Source organism: Pseudonaja textilis, chromosome 1, assembly GCF_049901715.1.
Source record: "Pseudonaja textilis isolate UNSWEBS1 chromosome 1, rPseTex1.2, whole genome shotgun sequence".
NCBI lineage: Eukaryota > Metazoa > Chordata > Lepidosauria > Squamata > Elapidae > Pseudonaja > Pseudonaja textilis.
In genome coordinates, this window is record NC_141990.1 from 120,464,830 (window position 1) to 120,484,551 (window position 19,722).

At 36.8% G+C, this 19,722-nt stretch overlaps 1 protein-coding gene across 1 annotated transcript in view; it reads left to right on the forward strand.

Moving 5' to 3' along the window:
- Window positions 1–1,813: 1,813 nt before the first annotated feature.
- LOC148127790 (protein eyes shut homolog) overlaps window positions 1,814–19,722 on the forward strand; it is a 188,174-nt gene continuing 170,265 nt past the window's right edge. The window contains exons 1-2 of the mRNA XM_087921048.1: window positions 1,814–1,927; window positions 2,012–2,166. Coding sequence (XP_087777174.1) covers window positions 1,814–1,927; window positions 2,012–2,166 — 269 coding nt within the window. The remainder of the gene's footprint in view (window positions 1,928–2,011; window positions 2,167–19,722) is intronic.

The window sequence follows — 19,722 nt, forward strand, 5'->3', positions numbered from 1 at the left end:
TATATATTCTGCTGGTCTGAAAATCTCAGCTGTTTAGAGAATAATAGATTTTGACCCATAACCTTGAGTTTACAGTCTGCTCAAGCCCCAACCAAAGGTCCTTTTTCTTTCAAAGCTTAGGCAGTAAAATAGCCAGATTATGGAAGTCCCATGCAAATTTCTTGTCTTCTTAATGGATTGAAAGGTGACTTACATACCTACTACATAAGAAGCTCAAGCTGCCATTATTTAACCCATTTTTTTTAAAAAAATATCATTATCAAGAACCTTGATAATGGGCCTGCTTGTGTTTAATGTATATCATAACTAGTGTTTAACAAGTGATTATTTTCATTTCACATAGATATTATAAATAGTTGGCAATACTGCAAAGCTATTTGTATTGAGAGAGAACATAACTGAGAGAGAAACTCAGATGGTGATTAGCTGCTTGCTAAGTGCTTCTTTAAACAAAGGAGATTGTGGCTTACCAGTCAGTTATTGTACTAACACAACAATAGCCTGAGAATTATTCTTTAATCCATTATTCAATTTCATTAAAGAAAATGGAAACTTGCTAGATCAATAGGACATTAAAAGGTCAATGTCAATGTTACACCATTAAGAAATGTTTTGTTTTGTTTCAAAATAGTAATAAATCATCCAGGAATAGATGTTTCTGAGCATCTTTATTAAATACATCAACAAAAAGAACTTTTAAGCATTCTTACAAACTCCAAGTGTACTGTATTATCCAGTTGTGAACAGACTAATTCAGTTGACAGCTAAATAGGTCTGATGAACTTCTAGATGTTAAAGTACCAACTTCATCCCCAAATTAAACTATTCTTTGTTTTAAAATCAGAACATTTCCAGTTAGCCCTCATTCTCATTCTCACTTAAAGTATTTGCAACTCTAACTAAGCAAGCCTTAATAGAGATACTATGTTCTTAAAAATCTCCAGGCTTAATTTTGGCTTTTGTTTAGCCAAAGATCTTAAGCAGCTTTCTATACTTGTAATGTAAATGCTGTAATAATAAGCAACAGTCAAGGGCTTCAAAATGGTAGGTATTACTGCGATCTAAGTCCTTCCTTAGAATGGGTGTGATGCTTTTTTTTTTAAAGGAAGTGTTTTGACTGTTATTCCTGCCAGCAGATATTCCTAGTCAGTCTAACAGTCTTGTTTTCCAGGATGTGAACACGTGGGCAAGAAAACTGATGTTATTATGTCCACCATTGTGAAAAAATTCCAAACCAGCCCCTTTGTGACTCAGCTATACCATAGCTGAATTTTTGAGGAAGAACAAAACACTCTGAAGAGGACATTTATTTAGCCAAAGCAACAGATAGATGCTTTCCCATTTATCTTATTTCTTTATTTTGCTCCAGGAGAATGTGTGTAGCTGTTTCAGATGCTCCCTGTATATACAGGAGCACCTTCCACATAACTGTTCCACTGGCACCTTCAATGGATTGCCGGGTCTTGGGTGTACTACACCTTTGGATGAAGTCCATGGAATAACCATTGAGCTTGTAGACCTGATAAAGATATGCCCACTCCTTGGCTTTGGTTGTCAGTGTACTACAATGAGTGTCTATCCTACTAAACAGTGCCCGAATACAACTGACTTTATGTGCAATGGGGTGATTGCTCTCATCTTGGGAAAGATAGCAGAGGCGGTCCTCCAAAAATTGAAATATGAGGCAATTAAAATTTACAAGCCCAGGTTTTGGACACATTATGTTGATGACACGTTTGTCATATGTTAAAAAAGAGATAAGAACAGATTTATGAGCATCCTCAATTCCATATATCTAGACATCCAGTTTACGATGGAGGAAGAAACCAATAACACGCTGGCCTTCCTGGATGTGTTGGTCAACCACAACCCAGATGGGAGCCTTGACACAGTTGCACTATACCCAGGGCCCGGCAACACATTGAAGGTGCCAGTGGAATAGCTACATGGAGGGTGCTCCCGTATATACAGGGAATATCTGAAACTGTTGCACGCATTCTCCTGGGGCAAGGTGGCGTACAAACCAGACCAAACTCTAAGAATGAGAGTGATGCGCCCAAAGGAAACACTACCCAAGGAGGAGACATCTTCGGTGGTTTACCGCATCAACTATAGAGATTGTGCAAGCAATTACGTAGGGAAACAGCCAAGCGGCTACAGACCAGGGTACACAAAATGGCTGTCTGGCGCAAAGAACAGCGCTCTTAGATCTGCGCACATATGCAGGAATATAATCATGCATTCAGTTTTCAAGAGGCTGAGGTTGTTGCCCGTGATATAACTAAAGGAGAACGCCTTCTAAAAGAAGCCTGGTTTTCCAACAGCAATTCTATCAATAGGCATATCGAACTTCCACCAGCCTACCAAGCACTGAGACACCAGGAAAGACCCTGCAGGAGGAGCATAGACAACTTCCCATTGGGGAGCAGGGACTGATGGCACCCGCACATCCCTGGGCATGTGGATTCATCCTATGAAGGCACAGCCAGGCCTGTCCAAATACAGAGGAGTCCAGCAGAGCTGCCTCAAGTTATAACAGACAGGAATAATGAAGAATGAGCCAGGCCCACCACAAGGTCACGAGCAAAGCAACAAATTGCAATAGCTGGCAGTTTAACATCACCTCCTAGAGATAAGCATTCCAGGCTGGGTCAGACAAGGGAGGAAAAAACAAGGGATAAGCCTCCTTTGACCAACATGATGGAAACAAAAACAACAGAGCTAATTACAGATGGGAGGCGGTGGGAAAGGCCTATCACGTGTGCAAGGGCTAAATTGATTAATTTGATTAAAGCCACAGATCTCTGTAATGGTAGCTTAATACTCTGACGATGTCAGCAGAGGCTGACAAAAATTTAGTAAGTACAATAAATGTAATTTTAAGTTCTGGAGATTACAGGATGTCTATTTCTTCTTTTACAAGAATACCCGGAATTCATATTTTTCGAATAGTTTTGTGTGTGTGTATGTGTGTGTGTGTAATAAATATATATATATAATAAAGTGTGCTTTGGATAAACAAGGCCATTCATGTCTCCATAGAAATGTGTATAATTCCATGGTCTTGCTATACCATGTTCTGATCTCCCCTAGAAGATTCTGTTCTCTCCCCACCTCCCAAAATTTACTGTTACATTTATTCCATGAATACCATACCATTTACTGAACAAGGTTTGGGGATTTTTTGGAACAGGAAGTAGTTTACAAGCTATTTCAAACATACTCTAATCCCCAGGGCGACCATGACAAAATATCAGAAATCATGTCCTTTGCTAGAAGAATCACTTTCAGGAAATGACAAATTGTTGTCACAGCAACTGACACAGTATGTTTCTGAAAAGAAAAAAAAAAGAATAAAGTTCTGGGATCTGCTCTGTTTCTAAGCCACTGAACCTTCCATGGAACTAATTCATGCTATGCTATGCTATGCTATGCTATGCTATGCTATGCTATGCTATGCTATGCTATGCTATGCTATGCTATGCTATGCTATTCTCAATAGTTATATATTTGTTACAACTACAATAGCAACTGCACTGGCCATGTGGATTGTGACCATATACTAGATCTAAAAGAATATTCTCAGTCTCTATAGGTAGTACTTGACTTACAATCATAACTGACCCTGGAATTTTGATCATAAATTGTTGTGGTCCTATGTCAAGACATCATGTGATTGGATTTAATTTTACAACCATTTTTATGATGGTTGTTAAGCAACTCACTATGGTCATAAGTTTGAATCCGCTGATTCAATGGGCATTTTTCCCCAGAAAACAACAAAAATGTTGCAAAGCTTTTATGGTGGTAAAGTCATTCTGCATAAATCAGTATCTATCAATTTAATTAAAAAGTGAAGGAGAAAATAGAGAAAATTCTTCTGAAAGCACAGTCCCTACTGAAGCAAATCTGAACTTCTAGAACAATCCTCTATTAAGACTGCATGTCTTCCTTCCTCTATTATTCCTCTATTATTCTTTCTGAAGGTGTCATAAATGATCAGCTATCCATATACACTACATATCCTTTCTGTTAATGCTTCTCCACAATCCTGGAATCTCTTCTGTAGTTAGAAAACAGAAAAGAACCAGGATGCATTTCATCTATGTTGTGAATTTTCAAGCTCATATACTAGTGTCTGTCCATTCTGACCCATAACCAGTTCAGTGTAGGTCTAAATAACAAGTTCTCAAACGTAAGTGAGGATCAGGCCTATATATGAGCCAAAGTCTTACTATTGAGCTTTCATGAAGGCTCAGATACTTCTGAAAATAAATGGATTTTTTTTGTACATTTCTATAGTATTTTTTAAAATTTCTGCATCACTTGTTTCTGTGTACGCTAAAAATGACAAAACAAAGCAAGAGTTTCATCAGCAGAAAAAAGCAGATGTTGGTATTTATTCAGCTGGAACTTGTTTTCTAATGTTGATTAATGACTTGCATTGTTTGTCAAATGTTCCTTGAGGCACTGATGTGAGATGTACAGTGTTGGCCTAATAGCAAATATCAAGATTAATGACTTATAAATTATTATCTCTGATTACCTTTGCACTTATGTCAGATAAGATAATATCATTCATACACAGAAGAGAGAGAGAAAGAAAAGGAGGGAAAGGGAGAGGGAGAGACAGACAGACAGTTTTTATATATACAATACTGCTGAATTTGTTTAATTGTCATTTGGCCACTTTTAAATTATCTGGGTGATTAAGTTATATGAGATAAATCAGGATGATTTTTAACTATGAAAATATATTTAGATTGTATTAGGCTATTTCAGGTTTTTTTTAATCAAAACAAAAAGTGCAATGAGAGATGTAATAGAAGAACGGAATACAGATTAGATGCTAGAGCTATGATCTGTCTCTTCTCTCATGCTGTTTTAGTGAGAATGAGTGAAGAGCCCATCTTATTGGGAGAAAGTTTGTTATTTCCAGTCTTAGTTATGTGGTTGTGTATGATCGCAGTTTGTTTATTGGGTTCTGTATTATGATTTTCAGTTTTGGTTTGTTTACTTGTTTGTTTTAGACTTTTTAGTGATGAACACCATGCAAAATTATAATATAGAGATTTGGGTGACTTTATAAATGTGGAATCCTTGGTGCTCTCTGAGCTTGATTGTTTTCATGCAGATGTTTCATTATATAGCTAGGTAGCATCTTCAATGGTCGAAGAAAGTGCACTTTGCTCTTATTTATATATAGCAGTTTGTTTTGTCAGTATTGGTGGTGTTTTTCCTTGATAGTTCCTTGATTAGGCTGTTATTTACTGCTTGACTGTTTGGTGGTAATCCTGGTGTTAAATGATGGGCACATACCAAAGAGAAATTATGTTTTCAAGCTCTGTATTGTCTTCAAAGCTATGTGAAAAAATAGCTTTGGTAGTCAAGTTTAGAAAGATGCTTTGGCTAAGGTACCCTAGGAGCATAATAATGGCTATATTTTAGTTATTCTTTCTCAGAAGAGAAAAAACCCAGTCATCGGGTAGATACCATCCAATCTCATAAGTTTTTCAAGGAGAAAACGGAATGACTACTGAATCTATCCACACTAACAATTTATAACATCATCCAACCATCACTAAAGTGATATAGGGCTAAATGTGGATAAGCTTTATCTCATCACAGCACTGTCTAGTCCAAGCAAGAAATCATTGAAGTGTATAATCTTGAAGTATTATTCTAAGGATCTTTCAGACTTGGGAGCGTGCATGTAACTCCTTTCAAATTACTGTACTAAACATGCAACAGTCTTTAGAAGAGACTACCTCTTGAGAGGGATAGAGTTTGTGTTCCTCTCCCACAGAACTTCCAACATGTGAATCCTTTTCTTTTTAATTGAAAGTTTGCCTCAAGAGTATATGATGCCTGTGTGTTAGTATATGGTCATCATATAATGCAGAGACAAGAAATGTATAGCTAAGCAGTTGATAAAATATAACTTACAGCAGGGGTGTCAAACTCGATTTCATTGAGGGCTGCATCCAGGTTGTGTTTGACCTCAGGGAAGGCATAGCCAGGGTGAACATGGCCAGTTCAATGTTACTTGTGTTGGGGACACCTGTGGTGGCCCGAGCTCTCTACCAATGAAAACAGAGCTCTATTTTTGCTGGCAGAGGTCGTCGCAGCCAAAAACAGAGTTTAGATGGCCTGCAGGTGGCCCTCCCAAGCTCCATTTTTGCTGGCAGAGATACCATGGGCCAGTCCTTGGTTTCCAGGGTGGCCCCGTGGGCCATATCTAAGCACCCCATGGGCCAGATCCAAGATTCAAGCCTTGAGTTTGACACCCCTGACTTACAGCATCCCTAATCAGTTCCATGCTGGCTTGGAATAATGAGATATCAGTATGTCAGAGGAAGGACTCTATTCATTTCCTAAACCTATACGTTCAGAAATCACACATATGTTGCAGTCTGGGCTTGCTCTTATGATCCAGTTTATTTTATTTTTTACTTCCTTAGTGAGCTTGTACTGAACATATTAATGGGCCTTATAATAAGTATAAAGAAGATTAAAGTACTCTTAAGTATAAAAATACACTAAAACTGTTCAGAATTGTATAAAGATATTCAGTGTTTTCTAAGTGATGTGTGAAATGATATTGAATGCCATGTTCTAGGACACTCAACTAGCAAAGGTTTTGTTCTGCTCTGTTTTGAGAATGGTAATTCCAATATGTATATGCCTATAGCATTGTGCATAGATGAAAAGAGCAGACTATTATATTTTTGCCTTTTCTGCTCCCATTGTGAAAAGGGAATTTCACGAAGGCAGTAGTGTCACAAAAAACAGGAAAAGCCCAAGGGGAACATCAGGTCGGCCAGAAAACAAACTTACATAGGAAAGGGAATCAAATAAAAAGTATTAAAGAATCCCTATAGACAAAAGCCTAAAGAATTAAGAAAACTAGACAAATAGGAAAAGGAAACAAAAGATAATTTAGAAAACCCTTACAAACACAGGACATACTAAATAAGCAAAACAAACAGACAAAAGACACAAAATATAAATTACAAAAGGGACGGACAGGAGATTGCCACAGAACAAATATGAAAAACTATCTTAAAGCTAAAAGAGATTACAGAAAACCAATAATACAATCTGGCCACCCCACGGAATTTGCCCTCTGACGGAAATAAAGACAAACTCAAACAGGATTTGAAACATTAGGCACAAATACAAACACTCACACAAAATCAACTTACAAAGGGAGAAAAGGGTATAAAAAACCAGGGACTTACCATAAGAAGCTAGCTAGCCCAGGAACGCAGACTTCTCGCTGTTCTCCGCCTTCCTGAAAAATAAAAAGATCCAGCTTTCAAGCAGTTGTCCATATCCTTGTGCCAGAGGTCTCCCAGCGGGAAAATCGAATCCTCGAAAGAAAGGCATTTTGACACCTTTCAACACCATGCATGCAATTTGAAAGGAAGCAGAAGTACAGTAAAAATGTATTGGGGGGCAGAGAGGAGGAGAACCACATTACTGTAAATTTTGGCAGCAGTATAGCAGTGGTGGGATTCAAATTTTTTTACTACCGGTTCTGTGGGCGTGGCTAGGAGGCATGGCTAGGGAGTGTGACCATGTGACTGGGTGGGTGTGGTTTTGGTTTTTTTTTTTTTTTTTTGCTTTTTGCAGCACCCTCCCATTTTTGGGGCCTTCTGGGCCTCAGAGAAGCCTTCTGGGGGGCATTATTTTGCTCCCAGAAGGCTTCTCTTGGGCTCGGAAGTTAGAAAATGGAGGTTAGGAGGGGCATTCAGCACTCCCCTGCATTCCATTCTGGGGCATTCTGAGCCTCAGAGAAGCCTCCTGGGGGGGTGTTTTTGCTCCCAGAAGGCTTCCCTTGGACTCAGGAAGGGGCATGGAGCACTCCCCCATGCTTCATTTTGGGGCCTCCCTGGGACCCAGGAAGGCAAAAAATGGAGAGGCCTTGAATGCTGCAGCAAAAAAGTTTGTTTTCTTTCTTTCTGGTGTGAAGCTAGCTCACTTTCTTGTGGTGCACTGTGGAAAGTGTGCAAATGTGTATCTAACAGAGTTGATAAATAGGCAGCCAAACTACTACTCGGCAGTAGCATTGTAGTCTTCTAGCTAATATAACAATGTCATACACTAATAATAATAATAATAAGCTTACTAGAAGCCCACATGCTGTATAGACTACAGACATGCTACTACAAACCAGCTATAGCTGTTTAGTGAAATGAATTATTCCACTAACGTTTACTGTTCGGTTAGATCTAGCTTAGTAAGGCTTACACTGAATTGGACAGAAGTCTTCCAAATATAAGCATTTAAAATGGTGTCTGTTTTACTTTCTGCTCCTAAAATTTATGACACATAAAATGTTTTAAAGCAAGATGGAATTGTGCACATACTCTTCAAGTTACTACAGAATTCTCTGTTGTCTTTGCAGCAAAACCACAACACAACAGCTACTTGTCTGAAGCTAGGGGAGTCATTCTTAATAAATCTGAATTGTGTTGATGCCACAATAGAAATTCTCTTCAATAAGCCTTCTGTTTTGATTCACTAAATGGTCTGTAACATATGCAAAATAAATGGAAGGAGCATAATCCTCTGAATGCCACCAGATCTGAGCTAGACAGCCCTGATTTATAGACTTTGAAGAAGTAATGTAAAATCACCCATAGAACAGATGGATTCATGATCTTAAAAGTAGTGATTGTAACAGTTCTCTATAACTCTGTACATTGAATTATGACATAAACACTGTTCAGCTATATTTCCATTTTTCTTTGGACGTAAAGCATTATTATCCAGTGCAAGAATACATAGCTTCTTGTAAACTGAGCGATATTGTTTTCTGAATTAATATGACAAATATTGAATAATTCACAAAGAGAACATGTTTTGACATTCCAGAGTTTAATAGCTGTCTCATATTTGGTAAATGGATAAGATATCTATAATTTGTTTCATATATTAAAGGAATTAAACAGAACTGGATAGAGAACTTTCCAAGAATCATGCATAAAAACCAGTTGGGAAATTAAAAATAACGTTGATATAATTCTGATGGTTATAGAATTCAGTTCAAGTAATGGTGCAAGGTAGTTGAAAAACAGATTAAGAAATAAAAATGTAATTGCTTGTAGAGGTTAACCTTTAAAAAAAGCATTGCTTGGTTAATTGGGTAAAGCCTATAGTCATTGAATTCAAATATTGAGGGAACATGTGACAAATCACCCTGTCATTTTTATTTTCAATGATTTCTCTTTATTTTTTATTTTTTTTGTTCCAATTCAGTGTTGTATTTTTTTATAAAAGACTCTGCATGAAAAATCTCACAGATTCGTTGTATCTCTTAATGGAATTTTTCCATTGTCCTGTCTCTGTAGCTGATTGTTGTTTTTATGACTTTTTTATCCCACTTTTCCAGAATTTTATAAAGTGGGTCTTTCCCATTTTTGTTCTGTTTGGGGTGTTAAATTTTTACAAGTCAGTTGATATTCCAGACATTGATGAAGTCCAATTACTGGGGTGAACATCACACTCATCTTTAAAATTGGACCACGATGCCACAAAGAAAAAGGTTCTTTTCAAATTATTAAGCTGCCAAATCTTTTTCCAGATGTCTCTGCATTCATAACCATGCATAACTAAAATAAAATAGTTGTCCATACATATAAAAGTGTGGGTAAGAGTAGTTTCTGAAGCAGCTGCACAAACTTGGAGAAAGACACAACAGCTTTAACAAGCTCTCTTATTTAATAGCTCTGTAAAGTCCCAGAAGTTTCCCTGAGCCACAGAGATGCCAAAGAGTGAGACTCAAGATGAGGCTTGCAAAAATAACAGCTTTTTTATTCTTTGGCCAAAGCAAAAAGTCTGGGTGAATACTATGTCCAAAACATACAGACAAAATGCATGTAAGGAATAGCCACACCCTGCGAGAGTGGCTCAGAGTCTTATATACATTTTACACTGATAGAAACAAAGTTTATCCAATCAGAGACTAAGGTTCGATATTAATGTGGGCAATGTCTTTGCTCATGCCCTCCCCTTCCTTATCCATGGAGCATTCTTTGTCCATGCTCTGTCCATACTTGGTTATTTCACACAGTATCCCTTGTTCTTGTGTGTTCGTGCTCCTAGGCAGCCCCCCATTATCTATGGAGCAGGATGTTCCTGGGAATTGTCTCCAAGGATGTGTCTAGCTCTGAAGCAAATTGTAGAGGCGAGAAACCAGATAGAAAAGGATATAATTCTCTTACAGAATGAATTCCTAACAAATGATTCCAACCCTTAGCAAAATAGAACAAGCAACTTCTTTAAACAGAAGCAAAGAGCAAAGGTTAGATTGATTCATCTCAATATGTCCTTTCAGCCCCCAAATACTCTTTTAAAGAATTTTATACAACTTTATCAAGAATATACTCCTAGGGAGACTGAGGAAAAATGGAACATGGCTGTTCTCTAGTAATTTGGAATAGTCATTAATGGGGGAAGGGTGGAATTGACATTTGTGCACATACATACAAACACACATTACTTGTTGCTCAGTCACTAGTGAGTTATTCAGTTACTTCTGAGATTTCATGACCTGATGGACCCCATTTCTGTAATTTCTGTCAATAAATGTTTCTCTGAGTCCTATTAAGGCCATGTTTGTATCATCAGTAATAACAATGACACATCTTGTCTTCTACATACCTTTTTTTTCAATTGTATTCCATTTTTCTGGGCATCAAAGTCTTTTATAGCTCTTCATTTCATTTCAGATATCTAAGCATTAGCTTCATTGTTAGAGCTTCCAGTGAGCAATTTGGTGGGCAATCTAGTATAGCTATTGGTTCTTTTTGAAATTCAGGATACTTTCAACAATTTTCTCTAGCAGCACAATTCAAAGATAGATAGATAGATAGATAGATAGATAGATAGATAGATAGATAGATAGATAGATAGATAGGCATTCGAAAGTTTTGCTCGGTATTTTTTCCCACGCTCATAGTAGCTGTGCTTTTAAAGTTGTAGCGACGTTTCAGCAGAAGCACAGCTACTATGACGTGGGAAAATACCCAGCAAAGCCAAATGCCATATATATATATATATATATATATATATATATATATATATATATATATATATATATATATATATATATATATCATTCAGACTTTCTTGTGGTCCAGTTTTCACAGCCACACAGAAGAATTGGGGGTGGGGGTACAACCAGTGTTGGCAGTATGTGCTTTTGCTATCTGTATGATGTTTTTAACTTTATTATTTTTATAGACCTATCACAATCTTTCTCACAAGAATTAGATGTATTTTTATTCTAGGCCTGTAGACACAATTCCTGTGTATCCCTGTATCTAGAAAGATCATGTCTGCTGCTATACTTTTTTTCTGCCTATTTGTTCGGAATTGGTATTCCTATTGACATAATTGTTGTTTTTTTAAAAAGAGTAAAATATAGGTTTTTGTACTCTTCCTTCACCTTCAACAAGAGATTTCTTCACTTCCAGCTTTCAAAATTGTACATATGCACAAAATCCAATGTATATTTTCTTTCATGTAAAGAATATCTTAGTAGTATCAAATGGAGGATCTCTGACATATTCAGAAGTTCGATTTTTAATTTGATCATATCTTAGATACCTATGAATCTTTGGGGGGGGTATCACTTATTTTGTGGTTTTGGGGGGATTTGGGTTAACATTTTGTTATCCCTCCTGTTTTTTATCCAATGTGCAAAAGATCTTATTGTTCATATATTGATATTGACAGGGCCTTTGTATGTGGGAAAGTGTATTTCTGCATGCACAGTGTAATGCAGAAGGAAAATAAAATATTGGAAACTGGGAATAGATTCATGTTTCAGATTTGACAGAATCTTATAAATGATCTGCAGTTCTACCAGGAACAACTGGGAATTGTGGATGTTCAGCACCACTAAAAAGCCAATTCTTTGAAATGTAATCATGGGATTTCAGTTTCTTGCCTTGCAGAAATGTTGGGGAAAAAATCAAGTATGAAAGAGAGCCTTTGGAACCAGCCTTCAACATAAATCTTTCCCCTGCACTTTGTAAAGGGGGTACTGTTTCACTCTGTGAGGAAAAAGAGAAGGAAAAAGTTTGCAGTTCATATAAGTTTTGTGAGAAATTTGTACACATTATATGAATTTTTTACAAGAAACCAAGCTGTGCTATCCATGGAAAGATAGGATCTCTGTTTCAGACAAAAGCAAACTTTTTATTTCTCTAAAAATGACATTTGGGAGCTCAATCACATGCTTTCATAAAGTAAGGATTGAGTGGCAGTAGCAAAGGTAAAGAAATGACTTGAATCACCTGTTGTCTCTATAAAAAGTTGGAGGAAAGGATTTATTTAAAAATAATAATAATGAAAGTTATGCTGTAAGAGGCATCAACCAATGGGAAAACATCCCATCTGGTGATGAAGGCTAACCCCCAAAGCATTGGGCCTCCACTCTTCAATAAATACTAGTGATAGCAAAGCATTTTCCACAGCACTAAAATTTTAATTAAACTTTGGAATTCACTACTTTGATATTTGGTGATTAAGACTAATCCCAAAGATATTAGGCCTCTACTCTTCAGCAAATCTGAGCAATATCAAACATTTTCCATAGTAACTGATTAGACTTTGGAATTTGCTCCTACACTATGTGGTGTTGACTAACAGCTTAGCTGGCTTAAAAAAGGAGTTGGGCCAATTCATGGAAGTCAAGGGGATCAATAGCTACAGTATTAGCCTTCATGATAGTGTGATTGCTTCTGAAGGCTGTCTGCTGGGAGATTAGTTGCTTCCTTGTACAGTTGTCCATTATGAAAACAGGCTGCTGGACTAGATGGGCCAATTTAGCAGAGACCTCCTTATGTTAATCTGTTATTCAAGGGTTCTGTGATTGTTAAACTGACCTTGTTAAAAGTGGTGGATTGGGGTTGGATGAAGTTATTCCTGCTTCAGGCCCACTGATTTCATACAGGAAAATTAGTCATGGCAATAAAATTAAATCCTGTTTAATTCAGAAGGCCTTTAATGTGACTCAATAAATCAACCATTCCTTTTTCCAAGGTTTTTTTAGAAGATTGAAACTGGTAAGGTTACTTCATCTGACAATGGTGATAGTGCATAAAGATTATTAAGGGCAAACAGAAATATATTTCCACAGCAAGGAAGAAAAAGCAGAAATGGTTAAATTGATTGTTTTATTCAAAGAGAACATATTATGTTTTTTATTTAGAAATAACTTCTGGATTTTGTGGTTAAAAATGAAACTCTGACTTTGGTTTTGCTGTTTAGATAGATTTATTGTTGTAGAAATGGCTATTATATACCAATGTACAAAAGTAAAAAGCTGAGGCTGTAATGTTGTTATCTTCTACTGTGCTAAAAAGAGTCAGAAATCAATACTTTTTTCTTTTTTTTTCCTTGTACCTCACATTTTCTTTCCACCTATTTTCCCTTCTCTTAATTTCCTATTATTTTCCTTTGTATTTTATATTTTGATAAAACAATTAACATTTGTTATATAAGTAGAAACTGGTAAGGTTACTTCATCTGAGAATTAGAATAACTCTGAGAATTATGACAAAGTTGCCCACACTGAACAACTCAATTGTCACTATTTCAGAGATTATCCATTTTGCATAATTGACTCCAAAAGATTAAAGTTAAAATAATAGTTTGTAAACCCACTTAGACTAAGAAGATTCCATTTATTTTTCATGAATGACAACATTACATAAACTGGTGCAATCCTTTATAATGAAGACTTCATGACTTCATGAGGCAAATCCTCTTGTAGGACTTTTTCATATCAGGCAAAAGGACATAGCAGAGAAAAGGAAGCAATAACTTCAGGGGAATATTCCCATTTCCCACCCTAACCACCAAATCCTTCTTCCTAAGGACACTTGGCAGATTTCTTACTGTGTTATTTTTATGTGCCATGTTTCCACAAGATTTTGCTTCATTGGCATGCCATTTTGAGTTCTGAGTGTTTAGTTTGACTTCAATATTGGCGGATTAATCTAGAAGTTTTTTAAATGAAGAATTGAAAGGAATATTTTTAACAAGGAGTACATTTGGTGAGTATTAAGAGTCTTTCCACTTAGGTCATTTAGCTGGGAAGATGACAGCAGACAAAGGTTGACATTTTGTAAAATGTCAACCTTACACAGTGGGTCAAATTCTTGGCCATGATCCACAGTTGTTCTTTGAGCATTATATTTCATTTGCTTCTTTGTGGTCCAAAGGACAGTTTTAGTGAGATGATTATAATTTAGGAAGGGCACTAGAATAAATATTTTGAGCACATTTCTGCCCTGATTGTGGTTCTTCTGCTGAAAAAACCAATGGGAATGAAACTGTTACAAATGAAATTCAATAACCTTTACATCAGGTGTTATTCAGAGGAGCCTTCCTTTGCCTTCCTACTTGGCACTCTCTAGAATTACAATAACGACAGATGTAAAGTGAATATGAAGCCTGAATGAATAAAATAATATTACAATAAGTATAAAATCAACAGAAGTAAGGAATAAAAGTGGAAAAACAATTTCTTGCTACCTAGCAATAAAAACCCTTTTGATTTCTTGCAACATTGTATGTTCTAATAAAAGGATTTCTCCTTTAAACCTGACCTCACCATTTGATTTATAAATTACATGATGGTTGACGATTGGACTATCAAATGAAGATAGAAAAGAACAAGAGAATATTTGTAAAAAAAACAAGAAAATTAGGCAGGCAAAGCTAGGAGTCAAAAGAATTAAACAAAAATTTTGAGCTTGAAGCATTTGTATATAACTTCTGAGAACACAAAAAGGCTTTTAGCCTGTCGGAGACTTATTAGGTAGAATGGGGATTTCAAACATCTACCACACTTTTGTATTCTAGAACGATATCCTTTTTTTTCCATTTTACTAACAAAAAGTGCTTGTTTCTTTTATTTTGCCTATGGGAAATGTCTCTTTGAACAGCCAGAATGGCATGTTGATTAGTACCAAATGTACCTTGCTTCTCTATTGCAAAAAATGCTTTTACTAGTAGAATATTATTATAATTATACCTTATTTTAACACTTTTGATTGATATTGAAAGTATTTAATAAAGTATTTGTAGAACAGATTACAACATGGATCTAAAATATGAAGGAAGGGACTAAAACTAAAAAATAAACGTAACATCTGTTATTTCCTTTTACTGCAGCCAGAAACATTTATGGGAATAGTGTCTATAGTAGTATTGAATTAAACATGACTCAAGATAGTTCTGAAGATGCTAGAATTATCGGCTGCCCTGCTTTAATTATTATTTTTATTCCTCAATCCTGCATGAGAACGTTGATTAAGGTACAAGATAGATTGGTTTTTCCATTTTTAATTTCAACTGTAAAACATTCCATCAATGCCAGGTTTGAAAATTATAATGGAGATAATAGAAGCCTGACCCCAGTAGAAGTTAGAGAAGAAAAAGTTGTCCCTCAAATGTCAAGGCACCTTGTGGTCCAAGAAATTAAAACTAAATTGTTTGCAGTATGAATCCGAAGGTGGTGTATATCTCAGCTGCCATGACATTTAGCCAGTGACTTTTCATAGCTTGTTAATAATGTATAGCCATCCCAATATAAATTTGCACTGATGGAAGTAGCCTGTTAGAGTGAAGTAGTTAAGGAGATTTATTCTGCCCAGAAAATGCATATATGAATGAGAGAGAGGGGATGAAATCAGGACAAAATGTACAAAGAATTTTCTGTTAGACTGGTTTTATTTAATGGGGCACTGGGGCAATATCCACTTTTATTTATTATTCTCTTCTTCCAACTCCTTTTTTAAAGTTCAATTAGTATTCAGATAATTATGAAGACTAATCAGATTGGTAATCTCCACCAATTCATCCATCTCATCAATTCTTCCAAGCCAAAAGAGCTCCATGGAGCTAGAGGTGACTGCATAAGTGCTGTCTTTTTAAAGTATATTGCTGTTAATGATCTATTTTTTTAAAAAATAAAGCCAGCTCCCCGTTCTGTCAGAGGATGCTAGCCTTCAACCTGGCAGTTATACAAATTATTCATAAACTGTGAAATGTCATCAGAGAGATGAACAGAGATGAGAAAAGGGTACAGGTGAGCAACAGAGACACAAGTACAATAGGTTACAGCAGGTTATGGATTGGAATTGAAGGGGGAGGAAAGGAAGTTTGACATTTGAAGAGTTGTAGCCCCAATCTAAGGCTGCAGGGAGCTGTTCAACTAGGAGACACTTAACTTCTCTTGACAACCTCTGGATATGTGAACACTTACAGCTGGGAAAGGGATTCAGCTGCTTTCATTTCAGCCTAATTTGTGGAGTAAATAATTACAAAGGGCATTCCAAGTCTACAGCTTTTCAGACTTTTCTAGTCAATGGAGCTGGAAGCATATTAAAAATATATATTAACTAAAGAACTTTAAAAATAAGTAGACAAATATGCTCTGTTGGCTTCGGTGCCACTGAGGTCTAGCATATATAGAGAATTTAATTGACCAGTGTGTTTAGTAATTACTGAAATAAATTAGGCTGTTTGTTGCTTAGCAAAATTATTTGATTAGAGTGATTTGAATAACCAATTGATTGATTGATTTTATTAATAAGTAACCTTACTTTTGATTTGTTCTCTAACATATCAACTAACATTTATTAATTACCAACATTCATTAAGTAACTGTCTCCCTATCACATTAACTAGCTATTGTAATTGATTACTGTACTATTGCCATTGACCATGCCAGCCAAAAACTCCAAACCAAACCAAAAGAAAAATATCTCTACCAATGACCTCCTGCACATGTTTCAAATGTCTTGAAACCATCAATGAAAGCAAAATTTACATCAAATGCCACCTATGCAATAATCTAACCTTGCCTGCTTAAACGCAAACAAAAGCCTAGCTGATATGGTTAAAAATTCACATACATTCTTTTATCTATGTCCATCATGTTCTCCTGAGCTAAACAAACTGAGTACCCTACCTGACAGAGTTGAAAGCATATAATCACTCATTCATTCAATAATGCTTAGCAATACGTTTTGAAACAACTATACAAAGCAAGTTTAATCTCCCTTGAAAAAAAAATACAGCAGAGATAAGTGAGTATCTATCAGCTCAGAATCAAATCCCACAACAACCACAATCACTACTTCAACTACAATCACAACTACAACCAAAAATAACCACCAAACCACAGCCACAAAAATTTACTATCCCTTCAAATAATTCCACAAATAATATCTTCTTACTCATCAGAGACACCATGGAACGTGAACAGAAACGTCCAAATGCCATCTTATTTGGTCTCGAAGACACCAACAAATCAGACGTCATCACCAAAGTTCATGATATCATAAGCAACTCAAATACAACAAACATCTCTCCTGAAGATATCATTGAAATAACCAGAGATGGCCCTGGGTGCAAATACAATGATGGCTCTGTGGCCCCAAGATTTTGTAGAGTTGTATGCAGAAATGAGTCCACCAAACGCATATTCATTCATACAATAAATGCCATTGCAAAAACCAATCCCAACCACACAAAACTTCACTCAAGACCAGACTTATCCATACTGAATAATGCACTCCCATGAACTCCGCGCAGAGCTCAAAAACCATCTAGACAATGGAGAAAAGGACCTATACATTGACTACAGAGCTGATTGCATCAAAACAAAGTCACACAACCCACAACTCCGCATCTAACCCCACCCCATCCAATCCAACATTACTCAAAACTAGGCACGCATGCCCCTAATTACCTCTATTTCAACCACAACTGGCCTTAAATGCAAGCTACTCAATGCAAGAAGCCTTGTAAATAAAATACCCGAATTTCTCCTCTTACTAAATACCGCTAAATTCAACATTATATTTGTCTGTGAAACATGGCTCAATGCATTTCTCCCTGACTCCATTACCACAGTAAGAGACTACCATGTTTACCAGTCAGATTGTGAAATCCATAGAGGAGGTGGTGTTGCTATCTTCTATAAAAAGTCCCTACATCTAAAAAACATCCAAGTTACCCAGGAGCTTGCTATTCCTGAGACCATCGTCCATGAACTGTCCTTAAATATCACATTTCGGTTCTTACTATGTTACAGAGCCCCTGATTATGACATCAAACATGCAAACAAGCTAAATACACTACTAACATGGGCAGCATCCTGCCCACACGCTTTTCTCTTTCTTGGTGACTTCAAAATACCTCATATTAACTGGACCCTTAATGACTGTACAACTGAACCCACACATGCAACCTTCTACAATGCTGTAACAAATCTGGGAGTAGAACAACTAGTAACCAACAACACTAGACTTAACAACTGCCTCAATCTCATCTTCTGCAATAGTTTGAATTCAATTTATGGAATACAAATTGAAGAACCCTTTTCCAACAGTGACCACATGATTGACTTTTGTCACAACATATGTCCACACAAAAATAATCACAATGACGGAATCCCCAATTATAACTTCAAAAAAGGCAACTATGATCTTATAAACAACGATCTCTCATCCCTTGGTTGGCAATTTCTATTCTCTGGATGCAATACAATAGAAGACTATTACAACATATTTTTACTTGAAGTCAAAAGAGTCATCAAACTATATGTACCATTAACAACTCCCAAAACCAGAAAAAACAAATTACCCAAAACAATAAGGTAGCTTCAATCCAAAAATAAATCACTTTGGCAGAAAAACAAATCTGGTCATATTGCCAACTTCAAAAGCCAATACAAAAATTTATGCCACCAAATAAAAACTGAATGCACCAATTATCACATTTAACAAGAAGAAAACCTTCTACACACCAATTCCACCTGTGCTTTCTACAATTTTGTAAACAACAAACTAAAAGATTCAAGGACCATCCCACCCCTGAAAGGACCTAATGGTAAAGACTGCAACGACGACACTATTAAAGCCAACCTCTTTAACACATTCTTTGGCTCAGTATTTGTAAACAGCAATGGATCATGCCCAATATTTCCTAGTCGAACCACAGAAAACTACAATGATCTAATGCAGGAGTCACCAACCTTTTGGATCTCAGGGACCACCAAATTCATACTTTTAAATCCCGAGGACCACTAATATGAATTTTTTTAAAAAGCTAATATATTTAATATAATTTTTATGTTAATGTTACATATATACACACACACACACACACACACACACACACATACACATACATACATCGTACACAAGCACACACACACACACACACTTACTTATTTAATTATAACAAAAATGTAAATGCTTAATGATAACAAAATAAAATGTTCTGGGCTGGAAGCCTCCCCCACCTGGCACATTCCAAAGAGACAGAAGAGCAGGCGGTGTGTGTGTGTTTGTGTGTGTGTCTGAGCTGAGGGGCCTCGGGGCAACTGCTGCTGGGAGAAGCAGAGAGAAAGGGGGCTTTGCTCTCCTTGGGAGGCAGTGTCCCTTGGCTGCCACTCCAGGGGCTTCTCAGCAGGCATCTGCCTGCAGAAAGACTGCCGCTCTTGGTGATTAATTGGGGGAGGGGAGGGGGAGAAAGTGGGAGCCCCTTTCAGATCCTGGGTGGAGGATTGAGAGGCTCAGATCTGCAGCCGAGGAAAAGCTGGGGGGGGGCTCTTCCAGCCTCACCTGCAGACAGGCAAGGAAAGGTGTCCCTGGGGGCACTTCACTCACTTTAGCACTTCACTGCCAA